Source organism: Hermetia illucens, chromosome 3 (genome assembly GCF_905115235.1).
Source record: "Hermetia illucens chromosome 3, iHerIll2.2.curated.20191125, whole genome shotgun sequence".
Taxonomy (NCBI): domain Eukaryota; kingdom Metazoa; phylum Arthropoda; class Insecta; order Diptera; family Stratiomyidae; genus Hermetia; species Hermetia illucens.
Window position 1 is genome coordinate 102,766,489 of NC_051851.1, and position 22,502 is coordinate 102,788,990.

The window sequence follows — 22,502 nt, forward strand, 5'->3', positions numbered from 1 at the left end:
TGCCTCTCGTCCTACTCGGCCTACGTACAACCCGCCGAGAGGAATTTGCTGCCAGCCCCACGGAGCTGGTATACGGGGAGAACCCGAGACTTCCAAGTGATCCGGTCTTCGACAAGAGATCGGGTCTCACAGAATCGAGGTTGTTGCGTCTGCTGAGAGAACAATCTCCGACGCATCAAGGCCACTCCTCCCACCCCACTCGTCCGCACCTGTCTGTGTGCCCAAGGAACTGGACACGTGTACGCACGTCCTGGTCAGGACGGATGCCGTCCGGAAGCCGCTGCAGCCTCCTTACGAAGGCCCGCACCGCGTTCTCGAGCGGGGAGAACATTTCTTTCAGCTCGAGATCTGTGGACAGCCTGTCCAGGCTGAAGCCCGTGTGCAACACTAAACGCGCGTTCGCTTCAAGGACTGATGGGGAACACAGTTCCGGATTCGGTCGCTGAAACCCCTGATGTGGCGCGGCAGGATTCGCGACATTTGAAATTTATTTCGAATGTTGCGAATACCAGCGGACAGATGACGTCACCGGCGCTCTACTCAGTTCAGAACTCGCTACAAGAGTGAAAAACAGAGTAGGTGACGAAAAACGTCAGATAGGAAAAATAATAATTAGAAGAAAAAAAAGAGAAAAACAGTTGGTTGGCAGTGACGGTGAAAGAAAAGATTTTCGTGCAGAAAGAAAACAGTTACATACGGAAATCAGTATTATTTCTAATATCTCGAAGTTATAATAAGAATAATTTCTTGAAATTGTATATTGAACTTTGCAACATACGAAAAATATGTCAAAAACCTATTTCGAATAATAGAAGAATAAAAGGTTAAATACAAGCTCCTAAATTTGACTGAGAACTCTTATACTAGCACCAAGATAGCACAGGTAAACCTCCAGCGTGCAAAAGCTGCATCTGCATTAATTGCAAGGGGGCAGATTTGTGGTCTGCAAGGAGAAAACATGCAGGTAACTTGGGACTCCTCTTCCGAAAAAAACAAGAGCTTGCATCATTCTTAAACCTGTTTCAGATTTTTTGAAGGGAGACATTGTGGCTAAATCTCACTGGAACCTGGGGGGAGCACTGGAGAGACTACTTCTCAGGGGACGACATCCGGATCGCATCGGAGTTAATCGCTTGGTTGGTGAAGTATTGTGAGAGGAGGGCGCTACCACTTCCCCTCTGCCAAAGCCCATCATGAAATCTGGGGAAGCAGCGTCACCAATCGAAAAGGTACCTTCTTGAATTTATTCTCAACAGTAAGTTAGAGATATTAGAGAGAGAACATTCGTGACCAGCACTAGACATAACTCTAAGGAATACTCTGATGAATGAATTGGTCAGGAATTGGAGGGTGTCGGATGAACCCTCTATGTCGGATCATCGAATTGAGGACAATTTCGAAATAAAAAGAATAACATTGAATCCCAGGAGAACGGGTTGGGACTCCTATTCAACGCATCTGAGCAACAACGTGGCTCACCCACAAAGGGCCGGAGTAAACAAAACTTTACAAGATATCATTCCAAGGTACTTGAACTTGATACGACCTAGAAATAAATATTCTAAAAAACGCCAGTGTGAATAAATCACATGCATTGCATTTCTTGCATGCATTTCTAGCTCGAATAAAATGTGTGCATATGGATATGAGTAATGCATATGCACACGGAATGAAATGTGAGATTTGAGAGCACGCGCCTCATGAGAATTATTAGTAAGTGCAGTGTTCGAAGTAATTTGGTGTTGAATTACTTTTGAACCAATTAGGTCAATATTGTTGTTGGTAGATTTAGAGTTATTTTAGGTTTAAGAAATTGTATAAAAGAAAATGAAAAGATGCAATATACGTTCTTATTGATTCTAACTTTGGGCAGTTTACTTTCTGCATGCCGTATCCTCGCGGCAAGGTATAGATCATAAGATACCATTAGCAACCACGGCAAGTGTTCAGGGATGAACATATTGCCATTCTATCTGCGGTCTCACCGCTTTGTTAGGTAAGGAACGTTAAATTCCTTTTGTTCCCTTTTCACTGTCGAACTCTCTCGCTAGCTCCCTACCAGCATCTGAGGATAACTCAGACGGCTCCATCAACAGCTCTACTACCCTGCAAAATTCAACATTACTAGGCGATCCGACAATCCAACGTTTGTTATTACATGGCGATCCTGCCATCCAACTTTTATCATTACATGGCATTTATTATTATAATACATTAGGAACGAACTGGAACTAAAAACAGTGGTGGGAGACCTCAACAAAGTCGTCATTGAGGCGTATGATGCCAGCTGTCCGGCTAAAACAGCTAAGTCATCAAGGATGTACTCCGGTCGAACAGAAACCTAGTCAGAATGAAAACAGAGGTATCAAAATGCGCTGAATGCGTATAGCAACGCATAGAGGCATGCAAAACGGAAAAGCTTCAGGGAATTCTGTGAAGTGATCGAGCAAACCACAGAAGCATCCACAAAGCTATAGCCAAAACAGGGCAATATTTTCTGTCTGTCTAAAGAAGGAAGATGGGGCATTTACCGAAAGTAAGAAAGATAGAGTACATTTGTTTCTCAGAACTCATTACTCGGGGTCCTACCCCATGACGGAAGGCGATAATATTTTGCCTGACTTCCCAATAACGAACAAAAGGAGGGGACAAAGAAGAGATGGAAACTAACAAAAGAATTATGCTCGGAAATTAGGATAAGATGGGCAGTGAGGCACTTTCAACCACTGAAATCATCTCGAGTAGATGGTATCTGCCTAACATTACTCCAGAGAGTCTCTTCTAAGGTTAGTAAGGGGTAGATTGTTAGAGAGTAGGCAAATAGAAGTACAAATTCTATTGCCATGAATACTACTCAAGGTTGTCCACAGGACGGGGTACTACCACTGCTTATGTGAAGCATGGTGGTAGATGAATTCCTAGAGGAGCTGACAAATATTGGAATACAAGCCCAGCATTACGTTGACGACTTTGTTTTGATCTGTAGGATATATGAGCATACCCTATGTGATAGAGTTAAAACTGAACTAAGGGCTTATCAATCACCTGTGAGCCATATGGTTGCATGTAAAACGAGAAACAGAGGTTAAATATTTTGGAATTACACTAGACCAAAATTACTCTGGAAGATGCATGTCGGAAATAGTTGTTGGGAAGCTATGAGGGCTCTGATGACTTGCAAGTGCTTCGCATGAAAAAAATGAGGTTCACCTCGAATAGATACAGACTGCAGATAGACAGATTACCTATGGGACAGTAATCCGGGCAGAAAGAACTGAACTCAGCACACAAGCCAGGGAGTTACACAAACTCCAAAGGCTGGCTTGCGTTTGTATCAGTGGGATAATGAGGACATGCCCAACGGCATCGCTTGAGGTCCTTCTGGGATTTTTCCCTTTTTTAGGCTAGGTGAATGCGTTTATGCACAGAGTGTTAGATTGCCGCAACAGAACGCTGTCGGACTACCAACTAAACACTTCCCTATCATCAGAGAACTAACCTGGAACCATTTGACACATTACCCGCTCTCCGACTTAGGGAGCCTTCAAGTCACAGAATTCCTTTCACCAACGAGAGGGGAGTGGAGGAATTGAGTTGTTAGTTCAGGGAACCCCTAGCCATCCGGTCCCTCCGCTGGTCGGTAAGAAGAGCCCGAGCATTATGCTCAACACGGCTCCATCTATTAACGCTCCTCAGCAATAACATTGTTGTCTGCAGAATGCTCCCTTGTGCTTGCATAAAGCTGCTGATGAAATCCGTCCCACCTTTCTGAAGAGGAAGGTGTGTTCGGTGTCGTCCACCACTCCATTTCAGAACACACAATCATGGGATCATACCTTCGCAATATTGTGCAGGTAAAACTGAAAACCTCCATGCCTACTTAGAAGTTGAGTAAGGAAGTAATTAATCTCACCATGCGTTCGTTTCAGCCACGGATCTAAATTGTCGATGAGCCGCGCAGTTCGTCTTCCTCTTGGCCCATTTTGCCAAAAGAGTTGCCATCCGGTAAGTGTACGTTGATGTTCAACATGGGTAACCACCTCTCGCAAATCTTCGTCCTTGAGGCTGTAGATAACTTTAAGGTCCTTAGCAAAGAGGACGACGGAGATCATTCCTATCATGGCCGATTCCGAGACAGTGCAATAAGCAGACGCCACTCGCAAAGGTGCTTACGATGCGCCTCCTTATCAAAGGCGTCAGCCCATATCTCTGTGTCATTGAGCAGATCGGACTGCGTTGCTCCCATAAGAAGACGTCTCTTGGTAGATATAAGACCCTGAAAATTCGCCATTTGCCGACTCAAGACCGAGAATCCATCTGTAGCCCTGCCCATTGCTGGTTTGATTTGCTCGAAGAAGCTCATCTTCGAGTTGATTTTGGGACGCAGGATCGGGATTTTCTTTCTGGTCAAGATGACTACTTCGGTTTTTTCCAGCGCAAGGCTGAAACCGTGAGTAGTCATCCATCCGCTTACTCGTCGCATCAATATGCCAGGTCTCCTTTGCGCCTGTTCAACAGTGTGTCCGCCAACAAGTGCCGTAACATCGTCTGTATAACCGACCAGACGCGACTCTTCTGGGATGTCGAGTTTTCGCAGACTATCGTAGGAAGCATTCCAGAGGTCCGGTCCTAGGATGGATCCCTGTGCTACTCCTGACGTGTTCTCCATCTTCCTTTGACCCTCTAACGTCTCATAGAGCAGGGAGCGGTCTTTCAGATAATCCCTAAATATCCGCAAGAGACAGCTCGGTGCGTGGAATGAGTTTTCTAATGTGCCTAGCATATCTACCCATCTTACGAAATTGGAAGCATTTCTGACATCAAGCGTTATGAGGAGCAACATACGTTGAGATCGGCGGTTGTGTGCTTCGGCTCAATGAACCCCATCCACGACCTCCATAGCAGCATCCACTGTGGTTCTCCCTGCTCGGAACCCGAACTTCCCTGGGGATAAGTCCCCGGCAGCGCGGATTGCCTCAGCGAGTCTGGTCCTGATGCTCAGGGTTATCTTTTCTTTTTCTGATTAGCTTGAGTCTCGCTACCTTCCAGCGACAAGGAAAAATCTCCTCCTTCAGGCAAGCGTTGGATGCCCCAAGCAGCAAGTCTGCCGTTGGTGGAACACCACTTTGAAAACTTCCGCCGGGATACCATCAAAATCTGGCGTCTTCTGCTTTTTCATGGTGAGAATTGCTTCTTCGAGCTCTTTTACTATGAAAAGGGGGCAGTCCTCGGTGCTCCCCGCGCTGTTGATATCAACGCGTTTGGTTTGTCTGAGGAATAATGTTCGTACAATGCGGCCCATCTGTTCGGTACTTAGTATGCAGGGTTTCCGCAGATCTCCGATTTTCCGGGTGAAAAGTTCATAGCCAAGTCCCCCAGGGGTCCTTATTAACCGAGATTTTGCCAGACGCGAGCTTTGCTTTTATTTATCATACTGCGAAATCTTCCTTTTGTTAATCTCGTCACGATTCTTGCAGAGAATGCAATTTTCGCTTTCATTGCAAGTTTCCGCTTGGTCACCTACCCGATCGCATCTGTACATGCAGCCCTGCTGTTGGGTACCTCTGCAAGTTACTAACGTGTGTCCATATTCCAGACACCTGTAGCATTTGGTGGGGGTTATCCGCATTCGTACCTTGCATACCACCCATCCAATTTTGATTTTCGCGCAGCTTTGACTTCTCTTCAGTGTCGAATAAATTTTTCGTCCTTCTGGGATTAACCCCTCTCGGGCGATTAACATCCTTTCTAAGCGGTAACATGACAATACTCCGATAAGAAGTTTGAAACACTTTGGAGTAACAGGGCAAACTGGGAGAGCGTTATTGTGACATATGGGTTAAATCAGCAACTGATTATTTAGTACACTGGCGGATCCCTTACAGCAGAGCGAACGGGCGCGGGGGTTATTGGTCCAAGGAAAATGTACTTGGAACCAATTGATGAGCACACTAGCATATTTCAGGCGAAAATATATGCCATAGGCAGAAGTGTCTCCTTCAACCTTCAAATGAACTAGAGAGGCAGAACATTGCTATTCTGGCCGACAGCCAAGCGGTGAACAAGGCACTTCTGTAAAATCGGAAATGACATTAAAAAATGAAGAGGACCGGCTAGGGGAACTATACTGGCCGAACCTACCAGGAATTGAGCAGTCCAGGGTACTTATGGGGGATGTGAACCTAAGCACACAAAGAATTGTTTAAACGCCACCAAGAAGAATTTTGCGAAACGAAAACCAACCCTAACATGTTTTACAACTCACCGAAAAGTTGATGCTGCGAATTCCTTCTGGAGTAATTTACCGTCAAATGTTCACAGCAGATTTGAGAAGTAGATACATTGAACATGTCCTTTTTGCTGTATGATACCTCATATTTGTCACTAATAATACATAATTTTGGAAATTAATAAGTTTTATATTCACTTCTAATTTGCTTAGCATTGTTACCATTACACCTGTACCTTGCAAAACTTACATACTTTCTTAAATATTTTTCACGTGAATTGTTACTTCAATTTTATTGTCTATTTCCACTTCTTTGACGAGCTCTCGGGTCGGTTACAGGCGACGAAGAGTACTTAATAATGTTACATGTCCGTGTCGTAATCCCTATTCTTTGATTTGATAACAATGATTAAGGGGGTCGTGGGTTTGCAGCCAGTTAATAATAGATGGTAATAATTGGAGGAAAACAGCGGCATGACTGCTTGCGTGTGGAGTGAGAGAGCTGTCAAATGAAGTTCATTACATGGACTTGTATGAAGCAATATACAACAAGTCAGATGCGCAATGTGTTTACGTGAAATGCAAAACTTTGACCTTCTAGAACTTTGTTAATAGTAGTTGGATTTCATTCCAACTCCAGAAAGTTATGCCTTATATTATTCCTTATACCAATGCCAAATCTTGTACTTCAAGGATGAATTAAGGGGCCTTTTCGGGTAAATTTCTAAAATATAGTAATATGCTATTATTAACTTTATTTTAGCAGATATCGAAATGGAATTTAGTTTGTGGATAGGTTCTGAGAATGAGACTCGTTGACTTTTTGGGGCACACATTTTGCGCCTTCATTCTCCCATGTTTCATCGAATATCAGAAATGAGATCGGTTTTCCAGCGTTTCCAAGTAAATGTGTTGTGACAGACAGACAGACACTGAATCGATTTTAATAAGGTGCTGTTTCACACAAAATCTTAAAAAGAGCATACTTGCTGTTCCGTGTGGGAGTGGAAGGGGTTACTCATTATGTGCTGCTCATCTCTGCCCTGGGAGCAGCGTGGCTGAAAGTGACAGCAAGGTGACATTTTGTCCCTCATATATATATTCACAAACACGAAGGGAATGTGAATTATGTTCAGGTCAAAAGCCGCCTTGTCTTGGTTTGAAGTTGGGCAAAGCAATGTTTTTTTTTAAAGATTGGTGCGATTTTGGGTTAGCAGCCAATAGATGATGGATCGAAGCAATCGGACAGAAACTTCCTTCCGTCTATCGGTCTGTTACACCTTTTACCTCAGAAACGGTTACTCTTATTGATACGAAATTTGGTAGAAAGATGGGATCTTTGAATCCCACTGCCCCCTTAGCTTTATCTTAGAATCATCGTTAATTGCACTAGTATAGACTATACTATAGAGCATGATACAACCAAGTTTTGTGGAAAATGAATTATTAATAATAGAGTAATAATTGGTCAAATTTGCCGTTTTTTGTGCAAAGTTCTTGTATTTCATGACTTTGAATGCGACTATACACAGGTGGCTTTTCAGTCAGGATCGCAGTTGCGTTCTGCGCATCATAATTGACATTGTTTCCCATTTGTGTGATGGTGTTAGTGCACCTGGCCGCGTTTGATATATAAATTTTCCAGCTAGGTGCTAAAATCAATCGTAGAAGACGACGATCCTATATTGCAATGACAATTTATCAATTTAGTATTGTACTTATGTGTCCGGATAGCTGAGTCGTTAATGCACAAGGTTGTCGTACGGAAGGTCGCGGTTCAAATCTCATCGATGGCAGTGGGATTTGTATCGTGATTTGACGTCGGATACCAGTCGACTCAGCTGTGAATGAGTACCTGAGTCAAATCAGGGTAATAATCTCGGGCGAGCGCAATGCTTACCACATTGTCTCCTATAGGATACTGTAATTCTGTAGTGTACCGTTACGGTCTTGAATGAAGTGCTCTAGCACACTTCAAGGCCCTAATTCAATTGGATTGTTGCGCCAATGATTATTATTATTGTATTTATGTACGTATGTATTGGTTGTTTACAGCTGGTTACTTATGATAGTTACATGGATTCGCACTCACAGAAGTACTATAAAAACGATACGTAATACATTAACATTTGATAGTTCGCTCCGAGATATCGAAGCGGACGGACGTGTCGAAGGAATTGCAAAATTACACTGTGTGGTGATTTGTGCAAATCGGTAATTGAAAAAAGTGAAGAATAAAAACAAAAAAGTGAAAGTGAATTTTCCAGTGAGGAACAAGATATCCGAAAGGAAGTATCGTCCAGTAAATGATATACAGTGGAACTCAAATTATTGAGACACTGTATAGTGAATTGAAAAGAAAAACTATAGAAATTTTTGTCATTTCAGATCCCTTCAACTTCGTCCGGAGACGCAACAAGACGACGAAAAATAAGTGAATTGACATCAACAAAGGACGGGCTTGGGGACAGAATGTCCGCCAAGAGGACGAAGCTGATCCTGCCGGACGAAATTTCGTCCGAGGAAGAGGGAGCAACGGGCCCTACAACAAAGATGGAAGCAGATTCGAGCCTGCTCATCAGGATTGCGGAGCTCGAGCAGGAAAAGGGAGACATGGCCCAACAGTTGGAGTGCCAGTTGGCGCTCATCAAGGAGCTGCAGCAGGAGATGGCGGAAATAAAAGCAGCCAACATGGCCGGGAGGCAGCCGGTCCATCAGCAAGAACAACAACAGCAGCAGATAATTAAGCTACAAAGACAACAACAGCAGGAGCAGAGGAAGCAGCAGCGACAACAGCAGCAGCAGCAGCAACGACAGGAACAGCAAAATGAAGAAGATGACGGCATGTGCCCGGAGGTCATCATCGAGGAGGAGGAAGGAGACCCCTTCAACTTCGTAGTCAGAAAAAAGAAGTCAGCAAATAGGACTAAGGTTAGTGCCACCGTTGTTAGTGCCCCACCAACCACCCCAAAATCCTCTCTCCAAGCAGCCACCCCTAAGAAACCCAAAATTCCCCCGATAACTGGGTACAGGCTAAATGTACCGCAGTTCCTACGACTTATTAAAGAGAAAGGGTTGAAAGCAACCCTGAAGAACACGAGGGCTGACAAGACCCTCATCTTCGCCGAGACGGTAGAAGACCATGCTGCAATTTTCGCTCTCATAAGAGAGAAAGGGCTTCACGCCACCACCAGCACCCCACCGACCCTTAGAACAAAGTCGCTGGTTATTCGCGGTCTCCACAGGGAGACAGACCCAGCAGACATATTGCGGGAAATCAATGAAGATTACCCGCAATTAAAAATGAAAACTGTGGCCAATCTAATTACGCGTGCAGATAAGCTTCTGCACAGCCAGAACCCGGCACTCCCGATGAGGTCTCAATCGGGACTTTTCATAGCCACCTTCGAGCCCTCCCAAGAGCTCAGTGAAGTATTAAAAATTAAGTATATACTTCACCAGAAGATTTCGCTTGAGAAAGTCAAGCCAATTGAAGAAGTGCAGTGCTACAACTGCCAGAACTTCGGGCACATTGCCCCTAACTGCTCCATTGTGCACAGGTGCGTGAAGTGCGCAAAAAAACACGTTCGCGGGGAATGCCCCACACCATCGGCAGAGGTGCCGCATTGCTGCAATTGCGGCCAGACCGGACATCCTGCCAACTACCGCGGATGCCCGGCATACAAAGATATGGTTGCCAGAAGGGAAGCTGGCAGGGCGCGAAAAAATGCAGAAACGGCGAGGACCAAGCAGACAGTGACACAGATGTCACAAAGCTTGTCCCGGCCAGGTGTATCATACGCCCAAGCAGCTAGGAATACGCTTCCTAGAGCTGCACCTCAAGCTCCACAAGGCAACAAACTGGCCTTCAAGAACTTGGTCGAAAGCCTCGCTTCCGCCCAAACAAATGAGCAGCGGCAGATTGCCGCAATCCAACTACTCATGAGCTTATGGAGTTAAATATAGTCACATTTAACTCCGCGTCCCTGGTCTCACACGCCCAACGTGCCACTGCCCAAGCGTTGGTTGATACTCTGAAAGCAGACATATTCTGCGTTTCGGAGACCCACCTAAACCACAGACATAATGTCAATTTCACCGGATATACCACTATTCGGCATAACAGCAACACGGGCGCTGCCCTTCTAGTCAAAAAAGACTACCATTTTGAGGAAGTCGTCATCGAGGGCTTACTAGTCTGTTCCGCTGCGGCGGCAATAGTTAAAACTACCGATAATAAACGGATTTTGGTAGTTTCCGTTTATTTCAAATACAATTCCCCAAGTGAGAAACTGGGCCATGACTTAAAAGTCTTGGGCGATCTCCAGTTAAAATCCAAATATCTTATCTTCGGTGGCGACTTTAACTCACGGCACAAATCCTGGGGCGATAAGGCAGAAAATTTAAATGGGAAAACCCTGTATAACTGGATCCACGACCCTTTCACGCCAGCCAACCTTGAGGTGGTCTCGCCGGATTCGCCGACAAGACCCGCTAGTCAATCCATCATTGACTTTTTCCTGCTGTCTGATGAAACCAAGCAAAGTTTTCAGGTAACTTCCTGTAAAACCTTGCCAGGCATGTCCGACCATTTTGCAGTTGAACTCAAAATGGCCTCAACTTCACAACTGCAGAAGCGAGTTAAGATAACCATCAGGTCATTCGCCCACACTGATTGGGACAAATTCAAGTCAGATTTAGCACCAAGGCTGAACTTGAAGAAACTCGCTACAGATCGCAATCTGTCGGACAAAGAAATCGACGAAGCAATCATTTTGGCCACGGACGCCATCAATACTGCTACACGCAGAAATACCAGGCTTATCAAAGTCGATGAGTTTGTATACAACAAACTCCCGCATGATATCATGCTACATATGAAGGTCAGACAGATTTGGCGCAGGAACCTCAAGCGCAACTTTCATAAAAATGGAAATAAAGTTAATGCTGAATACAAAGCATTGCTCTCCCGGATTAATTGCCTGAGTACAATTATCCGGGAAATGGTGGCGCAATTCCGCAATAAAGAATTAACCCGTAATCTCGCAGATATTAAACCCGGGCCAGATATGTTTCAACATATAAATAGGCTAGCGGGGAAAAATAAGTCCCGTAATTTCGTTCTTACCAGGAACAAGGAACCAATCTGCGGAGACGCCAGAAAGGCGCAAGTCCTTGCGGAATCATTTGAGTCTCAGCTCAATACCCCTCCGCCTCAAAGTAACCCGGCAATAGTGTCGATGGTTGAAACAACTATCGCCGACTTTGTCTCTAGGCATTCAAATAGATTAGTTACATTCTCCCAAACGAACTCCTCGGTAAAACCAACGGATTCGCAACAATTCCTGAGTTTATCACAACTCACCGCCTTGACCTCAAACCTAAACGGTAAAAAATCAGCCGGACCTGACGAAATTCCTAATTACGTAATTAGGCAACTTCCCCGAGTCTCCATCAAATTTTTGCTGGCAGTATTTAATAACTGCATAAATAATGGCTACTTTCCCACCACCTGGAAAGTAGCTAAAATAATTGCGATCCGGAAAAAAGGCGGCTCTACTGAGCCTAAAAACTTTAGACCCGTGTCATTACTATCCAATTTAGGCAAACTTTTTGAGAGAGCATGGACCATCGGGCTAGTCCAATATTGCAATCTCAAAGAGATTATACCGAACCATCAGTTCGGGTTCCGCAGCAAGCACGGAACTCAACATGCACTTAGCTACCTTCACGACACCGTCGTAGCAAGACTTAACGTCAATAATAAACCGACCGTAGCATGTGCATTAGACCTAGAAAAGGCCTTTGACTCCGTATGGGTAAACGGACTAATATACAAACTGATTGATCTTGAGTTCCCAATTCCGATCATTAGAATTGCACTAAGCTTCTTCGAAGATAGGTATTTCTACGTCAGCGTGGGGAATGAATTCTCCGATCTCTTGTCGGTAACATCGGGAGTACCGCAAGGATCCATTTCTGGACCCACATTTTACAATATCTTCACGGCTGACGTCCCAACTCCCGAGCCCGGCACCGAACTTGTTCAATATGCCGATGATACTCTCATCTTCGCTTCAAGCCTCCACCCCAACAGGGCAGCCAAAGCGGTCGAGAGATACTTGAAAGACCTTGGCAAATATTACCTGGCATGGGGCATTAAGATTAATGAGGCCAAAACGCAATTCTGCACCTTCCGGAGGAAAGCTAGATACCTAGGTTCTAGAGGAATCCATAGAAAAGCTACACGCTTGAAAATGAAGATCGGAAACACTATAGTGAGCAATTCCCAGACCATCAAGTACTTAGGAGTTAAACTTCACGAACTCCTTAAGTTCAAGCCACATCTTGAGCTCGCGATCGGTAAGGCACGCGGTGCATTCAGTAGGATCTACTTTCTTCTTCGAAAGAAGGTAGGACTCAGCACCAAGGCCAAACTGACTCTCTACAAGACCCTGATCAGACCCATTATCTGCTATGGAGCGCCCACGTGGATCACTTGCTCCACCCGAACCATGTCCAAATGTGAGGCATTCGAACGCCGGATATTAAGATACTGCACTGGTCTTTCCTATAATTGGAAAACCAAGAAGGTTGGAAAAAACGCCGAGGTATATCGGCGCGCCAAGGTACAACCTCTTCGAGAATTCGTTCTCAACTTGGTGGAACGGTTCTTCGAAAGAACGGAGAACCATCCAAATCCACTAATCCGGCAACTCTACCAACAGGGTAGCACCTTCCCATTGGCCAACTACCTAAGGCCCTGCCAAATAGTGAGCGAAGCTCTTAAACCCGCCATCCTTTCCCTATATGATTCTCCCTGCCTGGTAGGGGTACATCGAGGCTAAGCACAAGATATGTAATGTGCTATTGTATATAGTAGGTTAAGTATTTATTGTTAGATTAAGTTAGATTAAGTTTAGACTTAGTTAGTTTTAAGTATTTAAGTAAGTAAGTAATGCCTTCTGGCGCTTTTAGTGCAAGCGCAGTCTTTAAATAGTTCAGTTTAGTACAAAAGAAATGTGAAGATTTATGTATTAAAATTAATGCAATTAAAGTAATAAATTACACAGAAGGTCGGGTAGGCCAAACAATTGTAATAGCCACCCATTGAAATAAAGCTAAGTTAGTTAAGCTTAATATTTAAGCTAGAATTAATCAATTATGTATTAGCGTAAGTCACTATCATGAATAAAAAAACTTAAAACTTAAAACATTAACATTTGCACAGAATGCACTGCGATCTCGACTCGGCCTCACTCTGCATCTGACTGCCGGGGACAGCAGATGCTTTTTTCCAGGGTAAAAGAAAGGGGACTGTCACCAACCTGCACCGGTGCTTACCCAGGGAAAATTCTCACCGCTACTGTCAACTGCCAGTTTTTAGGAGCAGAGATTTATTTGTGACTGGTCAACCAAGTTTTAGGTATCCTGTGTCGACCAATTTTCAAAATTAAGTAAACTAAGAAAACGTTTTCTTTTAAATAGATTTTAACAATTACAGATAATGAGTACATAGAAAAGCCCTAAGCGGCGCAAAACTACCAACGACGCCAACGTATTAACAACCTTTCGGAGGATGACGTGGGGCCGGAGTTGCCCATGCCATTCGATGACAATGGCTTTGAAAAATAGCAACAAATGCCAGTGTACTTGACGAAATTCGAGCTAAGTACGATGATGTGTTGCGGCAAAATGAGAATTAGCGTACTTGGATCGAGCTGCTGTTGAAAACGATCAGCGAACTTAGGGGGTTTTCCCGCTATGAACTGAGGACAGCACGCTGCTGCCCTGACCAAGCCAACGGAAGTACCAGCTGACTATCCTATAGTGCGCGAGCCACGTCAAGTAGCCACCCTCACGGGAGCGGGGGTGATAGGACCCTCATTTTTGCAGAGTCCACAGGGGACCATGCTGACAATTTTTCGTTCATTAAAAAGCAAATTGCAAATTTTGTGACTAAACAAGATGAGGCCCTTCACAGGGAGAATCACTCGCTGTCTATAAAATCTCAATCTGGTCTTTTTATAGCCAACTTTGAGCCCTCCCAAGAGCTAAGTGAAATTTTCAAGGTGAAGTACATCCTCCATCAAAAGATTACATTCTAAAAGGTTAAACCAGTGAAGGAAGTGCAGTGTTACAACTGCCAAAACTTCAGGCAGGCGATAAATGTCTAAAGAACCATCGGCGTGGGGAATTCGCAACACCCATGACGGAAGTTCCGCACTGCTGCAATTGCGGCCAAACTGGGCACCTTGTAAGCTATTGTGGCTGTCCAGCTTATAAAGAGATGGTAGCAAGACGGGAAGTTGCCAAAACCCGTAATTCAACTGAGAAATCTTCAGTTAAGCAAACAGTGACTCAACTTTCACAGGCGTGTCATACGCGCAAGCTGCTAAGAAATCTCTTCTCAAAGCAACGAATCAAGCAAACGCCAAGTAACCAACCAAAGATTTCCGAGAATTGGTTGCAGCTCCCGCTTCTGCACCCAGCAACGAGCAGCGTCAATTCGCTGCGATTATACTTATTCTTAACCGAACGTGGCACCGTCCAATCTTTAATCGATACTTTGAAGCAGACTTCTACTGCATTTCGGATACTCACCTTAAAAGCAGGTATAATGTAAACTTCACCGGATATAACATTATCCAGAACGAGAACAATTCAAGCACTGCCCTTCTAGTGCCAAAAGACTCTTCTGCTGGGGCGGCAATAGTTTAAACTAGCGATGGTAGACGGATCCTGGTAGTCTCCGTCTATATCAAATGTAATTCTAAAACTGAGCAACTGGGACATGACTTGCAAGTCAAAATACCTTTTTCTCGGGGGCGATTTCAACTCAAGGCACCCTGTTAAAATGGATCCACGACCCTTTTTCGCTCGCCAATATTGAGATGGTTTTGCCAGATACACCAACAAGACCGAGTGGTCAGTCTATTGTCGATTACTTTCTGCTGTCTGACGACACCAAACAGAGTTTTCAAGTGAAATGCTGTAAAATACCACCGGGCATGTCCGACCACTTTGCAGTTGAACTCCAACTTTCCTCGTCTTCCCAACTGGAAAAGCGAGTCCCAACGACTATCAGATCTTTCGCTCACACAGATTGGGACAAATTCAAGATAGACTTAGCACCTAATCTGAATTTGAAAAAAACTCATTATACCTCGAAATTTGTCAGATAAAGAAATCGACCAAGCAATAATTGTGCCCACCAATGCCATCAACACTGTTACACGCAAAAATACCAAGTTAAAAAAGTCCATGAGTTCGAATATAATTCTCTACCCCATGATATCATGTTAAACATGAAAGTCAGACAAATATGGTGCAGGAACCTCAAGTGGACTTTTCGCAAATAATGAAATAAAGTCAATGCAGAATACAAAGTATTGCTTTCTCGGATTAATTGCCTGAGTACAATTATTCGGCAAATTGACCCATGGTCTTCTTAAAGTTTCTTTTAGTAGTTTTTAATAACTGCATTAATCACGGCTATTTTCCATCTACTTGGAAAGTAACAAAAATCGTTACGATCGTTGCGAAGGGAATCTCCTCCGAGCCAAACAATTTCAGACCTTTTTGGGAGAGCCAGTTTGGTTTCCGTCATATTAGTAAATACGAAACGCAACATGTACTGAGCTACCTTCACGACTCTGTCATTTCTAGACTTAATGTCAACAATAAACAATGGAAAAGGCCTTTAACTCTGTATGGACTAACGGACTCATATACAAACTAATCGAAAACAACTTCCCAATTCCGATTATTAGAGTTGCCATAAGCTTTTTCGAAGATAGGCTGTTCTACGTCAATGTGGGGAACGAATTTCCCGATCTCTTGCCAGTAATATCAGGAGCGCCCCAAGGATCCATTTCAGGGCCTGCCTTATGTAACATTTCCACGACTGTCGTTGTAATTTGCGAGACCGGCACTGACACTGTCCAATATGCCAATGAAACCCTTATCTTCGGGTCAAACTTCCGCCCCAACAAGAGCGCACTGTCTTCTGATGGTTCTTCTGACTGTTGGGCTATTGCTTCACCGACAACAATTGAACTATTTCCTGGTAAAATATTTTATGCATCGAGTTTATTAATGCACTTATGGAAATAGTCTCTACCTACATATATGATGAAGTGAAGTAATATATGGCTACTGCGGAAACGCCTTTTATAACCCTAACCATAATGCTGCGAATATATGATATATGTACATTGTAAAATTATTACCAAAAAATAATTAGCGGATGGCAAAAGAAGCAATGAAAAATCAGTAAATAAGTAAAACTAGTCGGAAACTGAAAGCTCGGTACTTCAGGTGTGAAAGGTTTGGGAATTTTTCATGTAAGAGTATTTGGGTGTTTGATGCTTGCACTTGTGGTATATACCACAGTTAGATACTAGACAGCTACCTCACTTCCCCTTGCCCCTCAAGGGGGGAAATCAGTGCGAGTACATACGATTTCAAATTGTTTTGCCCTTGAGCATGAGCGAGATGTACCAAAAACCCGATCAGCTGTGTTTGACATACCGCCCGGACTAGTCAATGTATTGGTGAGATTGGCAAGTTTTTGCTTATGTATAAGTGAATACGTGAAACAACTTTTTGCTATATGGGTGACCACGCCGTAGTATCAGAATAGCAGAAGCTTACTGATCTCTCTCTTACCAATACGATTTGACGAAGATTATGCCTTTTCCTTGTTTAGCGTCTCTGATGTGTACAGATAAGCTTCTGCAAGCACATTTGCAAGTGGGGTCATTTTTGTAAGGGTACTGCCTATAGTAGATCTACTGTGGTATATACCACAGTTAGATACTAGACAGCTACCTCGCTCCCCCTTGCCCCTCAAGGGGGGAAATCAGTGCGAGTACACACGATTTCAAATTGTTTTGCCCTTGAGCATGAGCGAGATGTACCAAAAACCCGATCAGCTGTGTTTGACATACCGCCCGGACTTGTCAATGTATTGGTGAGATTGGCAAGTTTTTGCTTATGTATAAGTGAATACGTGAAACAACTTTTTGCTATATGGGTGACCACGCCGTAGTATCAGAATAGCAGAAGCTTACCAATCTCTCTCTTACCAATACGATTTGACGAAGATTATGCCTTTTCCTTGTTTAGCGTCTCTGATGTGTACAGATAAGCTTCTGCAAGCACATTTGCAAGTGGGTTCATTTTTGTAAGGGTACTGCCTATAGTAGATCTACTGTGGTATATACGTAGTAAGTCGGACTTTAATCGCTCTAATTTGATATTGACATTCTATGTAGGAGAAAGTATCAATGGTCTCAATGTTGTAGCGTCCTATATTTATTGTTCTTATTTGACCAGTGCCATTTGACGTGTCTCTTCGGTTTTTCGTGCTGATGTTGACACCACATGCATGCACATGCAAAAGGAGGGTGTAAAATTTGTCTTCACCGAATATAGTCATTTTGGGTGTCAAATCAAAGGGCTCGATTAGTACTTTCCGAAATCAGTCTCAGTTTTGATTTGTCGGAAAGACGGGGATTGCGGGGAGTCGAAATCGATGGACCCATTCTAACAAACTACCCAAACAAAAATCCCATAAAAATCATGAAGGTGGGCCTACAATGTGTTCAGGCCTTAAAATTTACTGAAATTGAGTTAATAAAAGTTAGTTAATAATAGTATATGTTTTTGGACAATTGATTAGAAACCCCTTAAGTGTATTCTACAGTTCTGAAAATGTGCAGTAATATTGACTATAGTATAAGGCATAATAACGCCAAGATTGTTCAAAATCTTCTCATTACTGATAAAATTACAGTATCGCCAAGTTGTCTTTCTCGTGGAAATTCACGGCAACCCAAAATACTAAATATAAATATCACATTAAAGTGAGTAGTTTGATATGATAAATATTCATATACATTATGGCCTACGTACAAATGGTGTAGTTCTGCACACAAATGCACTTATATAAGAAACAAACAAAACCTTTTATCCCTGAAGGGACGAACTCCTGGTTTCCGACTTGTTGTATTTTGAAATTTTAATCCCAAGCTCTCTGATCTTTTATATTGATATCTATAAACCATTTAAAAATTTTCAAAAATGAGCATTGACCCTTTCTATTTATTGGTGTCTTTCTGGAATATTGAGGAACTTATAAAGGGGCTGGAGGCATTCTAGTTTAAAATCAGTTCGGCACAGGCAAAGTCGTAGCCAGTCAGTGACAGCCAACAGAGCAAATCGATCACGCGCAACAAAACTCTATGAGTTTCGATACTATAAATGAAGGAAAAAGCTACGCGTTATAAGCTGTATTCTACCAGCTAAAATCATACTAATCAACTTTTATCCTCTGATCAAAAGCGAAGCAAAAGACGGGACGAGACGTCGCAAAATAAGCGAGAGCTCCGACGTAGGTGCCCTCCAGAAGCAAGAATGGTACAGCAATGGAATCAGTCATGCCATCCGAAGACGAGTCCAATTCAGCGAGCGACTACGATACATCGTCATCCAGTAACAGAATCACCCCTTCCGAAATTCAAGAACTCTTCCGCGTCAAGAACATGATACTTACTCTTCCAACCAAACTATGGGCGAAAGAGATGGAGGTGGAATCACTCCACGGCATTATTAAAAATCTACAGAAGTGCGCCATTGCCTTGGAAGCCAAGACGTCCTCCTCTACGGTGCAGGGGAACGCAAGCCACTAACAACCAGGCACATCCAGCAGTAAGAGAAAGTTAAAGACAGTCATGGCCATCTAATGCACAATTATACGTTTCGAATAAATTTGAAATAAGAAAATTATGCAATTCAAAAACCGCGACAGAATTGGCCATACCGCTCCAATTGTAACTTTGACTGCCGCTGCGTGAAATGTGTACATCTACCAGTAGCGTGCCCCCAAGTGGTAAGTCTAAGTGCGTCAAGTGTTGTTCTAACGAGCATCCGGAAAACTACCGGAATTGCCCGACCTTAGCAGCTACTTTACTAAATGAAACGCACAAAGGCCTTCTCTCCACAAGCGCAAATCCCATTTTGTGCTTCTTTACGAGACCAGACTTCACCACCGCTATAAGCTCTCTTTCCCTAATTTCAATCTGTTTCGAACAGACCGTTTCCAACAGCGGCAATCCGGCTCCACTATCGGAGGTTGAATCGCAGTGCTTATCTCCAATAAATTCGTCTCTATACAACATTATCCTCCCGTGAACTCCTTCAAATCCATTGAACTCACCATATCCAAAGATACTGTGTCTACCATGGTATATATTTCAGCCATCTACTGCTTCAAACTTTTGATTCCCCTGACCCCTCCAACCTCATACTATTTTGCTTTTTTAGCGTCGTGAGCTAGCCAGGCTTAGGGTTCTTGTCATTGGCGGAGATCTGACCTAGCCTAACACCCTTCAGGGATAGACCAAAACTTTAATTTCAATGGTCACTAACTCCACATCTCCTTGGTTTCGCCTCTGACTGTGGTATGTCGAACTGGAAACACATCAACTAGCACGTCACTAGACAACTAGAAAACATACATCCACTGCGTAACCCAATCGTATTCGAATCCATCCCACCCCTATCCTTCATGAAGTTCAGTATGATCAAATTATCATACTAAAGAGCTAAAAAAGATCAACGGGTTTGACGGAGTATATACTATCGTCAAAAGGTGCACAAAATGCATTAGCCCTTTCCTGTCCAACCCAATAAACCATTCTGAATCCTTCCTAACAAGCTGGAAAAGCGTACGAAGTGTCCCTATCCTCGAAAAGCTTGTAGCCCTGATGAAGGGAACAAGTGGTTCCCGAAAAATTGGTATATGTAAATAAAATAAATAAGTGGCGAAAAAGCAAAAATTGTTTAATTATTTCAAATAGCGTTCACTGGGTGTTTTATAATTCAAATTCTTCCTTAGTCAAACTCATTATCCAGTGTTATCTTTTCAACACGCTGGAGACCCAAGACTTTTTTTTTTTAGATTTCTGAGAATACGATTATTGACGAAATACCTATCGCCTCTATAAAAAAAGTTTAGATAGGAAAGTCCCCCAATAGCAAACAAGAACTTTTATATAATTTTCAAAATGCTTTATCACCTTAATATCATATAATGAACCTCAATATAGCGATTTCCTCGATGCAGCAAATTTTCCGAAATCCCCTGGATCTGCCCTTAGGAGTTAATACAAAATCTGCCTTTTTATAACGAATTTTCAATCAATTGTTGAATATAAATAGAAAGTATAACCAATTAATCACACACACAATTCCTCGACACAACAACAACAAGCAATGTATCGACAGATTCAAATACGTTACATTCTCCGTCACTCACCGTTTGTACCTTGTTAAAACGAATCGTAGACCAACCTAACCTCTACGTATGTAACAAGCCTTACTATAAAAAACCATTTCATATAACGAATATTTTCGAATGTCCTTCAGCTTTATTATATCGATTTTGCACAATATTATGTGTTGTTTTTATGTAACAATGAACATTTTCAAAATGTACGGTTTTTAGACGTAATAATGATTTCCCGTCTAATGTTTTAGTGAATTATATCGGTGCAGGAAGTGGGGGGGATATCTACTCCATTATTGGAAAGACAGAAGAATCATCACTATGCAGTGGTGACTGTAACATCGAAAATGAACGAAAAGAATCACATGTTGAAGACAAAGGAACCTCGGCAAAGACAGGAAAGCAGAAGGGTGCAGCTTCGAGGAAAGGAAATAGTGGAAGGTGATACTGGCGATTCTAGTGATTTTCGGAGTCTGTTAATCGTTAATGCGATGCTTGATGTAAAGAAACTATCAATTTTCGCGTTAAATGTATGTAAGTTGCCAATTTGCGGTGGGTGGGGATTTTCCTGTTGTAGAAACTGTTTCAACTAATAACATGCTTTAATTTCAATTCAATTAGTATCGTAACTTAACCTGACTTGTAGTGAAGAATGTACCGTTGCGATCTTGAATGAAGTGCTCTTATACGCTTCAAGGCCCAGATCCAGTTGGATGGTGCCTGCGACTCATATCGGTAAACCGGACATGTACCCTTGATTAGTCCATGCTTGTATGCAAGGTTCTGATGAATCAACTTACATACAGCATTACGCCTGTCTATGTATTGCACCGGCGCCATAACAGTGCAGCCAGAAATAAGGTGGTCCAATGTCTCTAACGCCGAACCAGACATCCTGCACTGGTCGTCCTCAACCCGCTTTTTCATCATGAGTTTTTTACTAGCTCAGGTGATGACCACACCATCCTGAATGGCACACATAAGTCCCTCCGTTTCAGCAAAGAGCTCCTCAGCACATAGCCATCTGTTTGACACATGCAGATCGACAAATGCATTACAACCAGCTGCATGTAACGGACTCGTACTTTACTGCAAAAAGAAGCGTGTAGCCAACGACTTGTCGTTGACGTTCTGCCGTAGTGTCAACCACGTCCCTACCTCCGATGTCACGAATAATGTTTATCCGCTCCACGACAGAATTTGGATGATGCATTAGGAATTTGGACAAAGTAGTCTGTATCCGTTGCTGGACTTTTTCCAGATCGGTCTTCGCCCACGGCAATACTCCGTTCCAGCTGCGAACGTTGCGGGAATTTGGACAACAGGGTATCCATCCTTCAGATCACCAACTCGAGCCTAGGTTCTTTTTATTTGACCTTAAAATAGAAGTATTGAAAACTATTCAAAACTTTTTTTCATATTTTTTTATTGCAAATTTGATATTTTAACATAATTGAGGTGTTCAGCGACCCACGATAACTTGGCTTCTTCAATTCCCGGTAAGAGAGCGTGAGGAACGCACTGGCCCTCCGTGCATTAAATGGTGGCGACTTCGTGTGGAAAGAGGAGAAACGATCTCGCTTATGCGATTGTCAACTATTACGAATGGCGAAGAATCGTGGAACTAAGTTAAAAACACGATTTACGAAACGGCCTATGTAACCCTCGGGTAAGCCTTGTAGGCGGTTTATCAACTGAAATACTCGCTTTGACGAGGTTCAAATGGAGGTCTGCAAGAAGAAACTTCGCGAGTATAAATTTCTCGTGCATAAAACACTGGCCTACTCCCAAATTTATAAGAATGCCAATCGGGAAGTAAAATCAGCGATCGCTGCTACCCGAGCAGTCCAGCACAATGATCTTTACTAGGCGCTCGGGACCACAGTACATCTAAGTAGTAGTATCCACACTTAATAGCTTGGACCTGCGAATGTATTGGGCAATCTCATCCATACACATCATAGGCACTAAATCCCATAT

General features: G+C 43.1%; 1 protein-coding gene across 1 annotated transcript; it reads left to right on the forward strand.

Moving 5' to 3' along the window:
• Nucleotides 1–958: 958 nt before the first annotated feature.
• On the forward strand, nucleotides 959–20,967 carry LOC119652082 (serum response factor homolog A-like). The gene is made up of 3 exons (XM_038056019.1): nucleotides 959–964; nucleotides 8,618–9,036; nucleotides 20,742–20,967. The coding sequence occupies exons 1-3, from the start codon at nucleotides 959–961 to the stop codon at nucleotides 20,965–20,967; spliced, it is 651 nt and encodes a 216-aa protein (XP_037911947.1).
• Nucleotides 20,968–22,502: the final 1,535 nt, after the last annotated feature.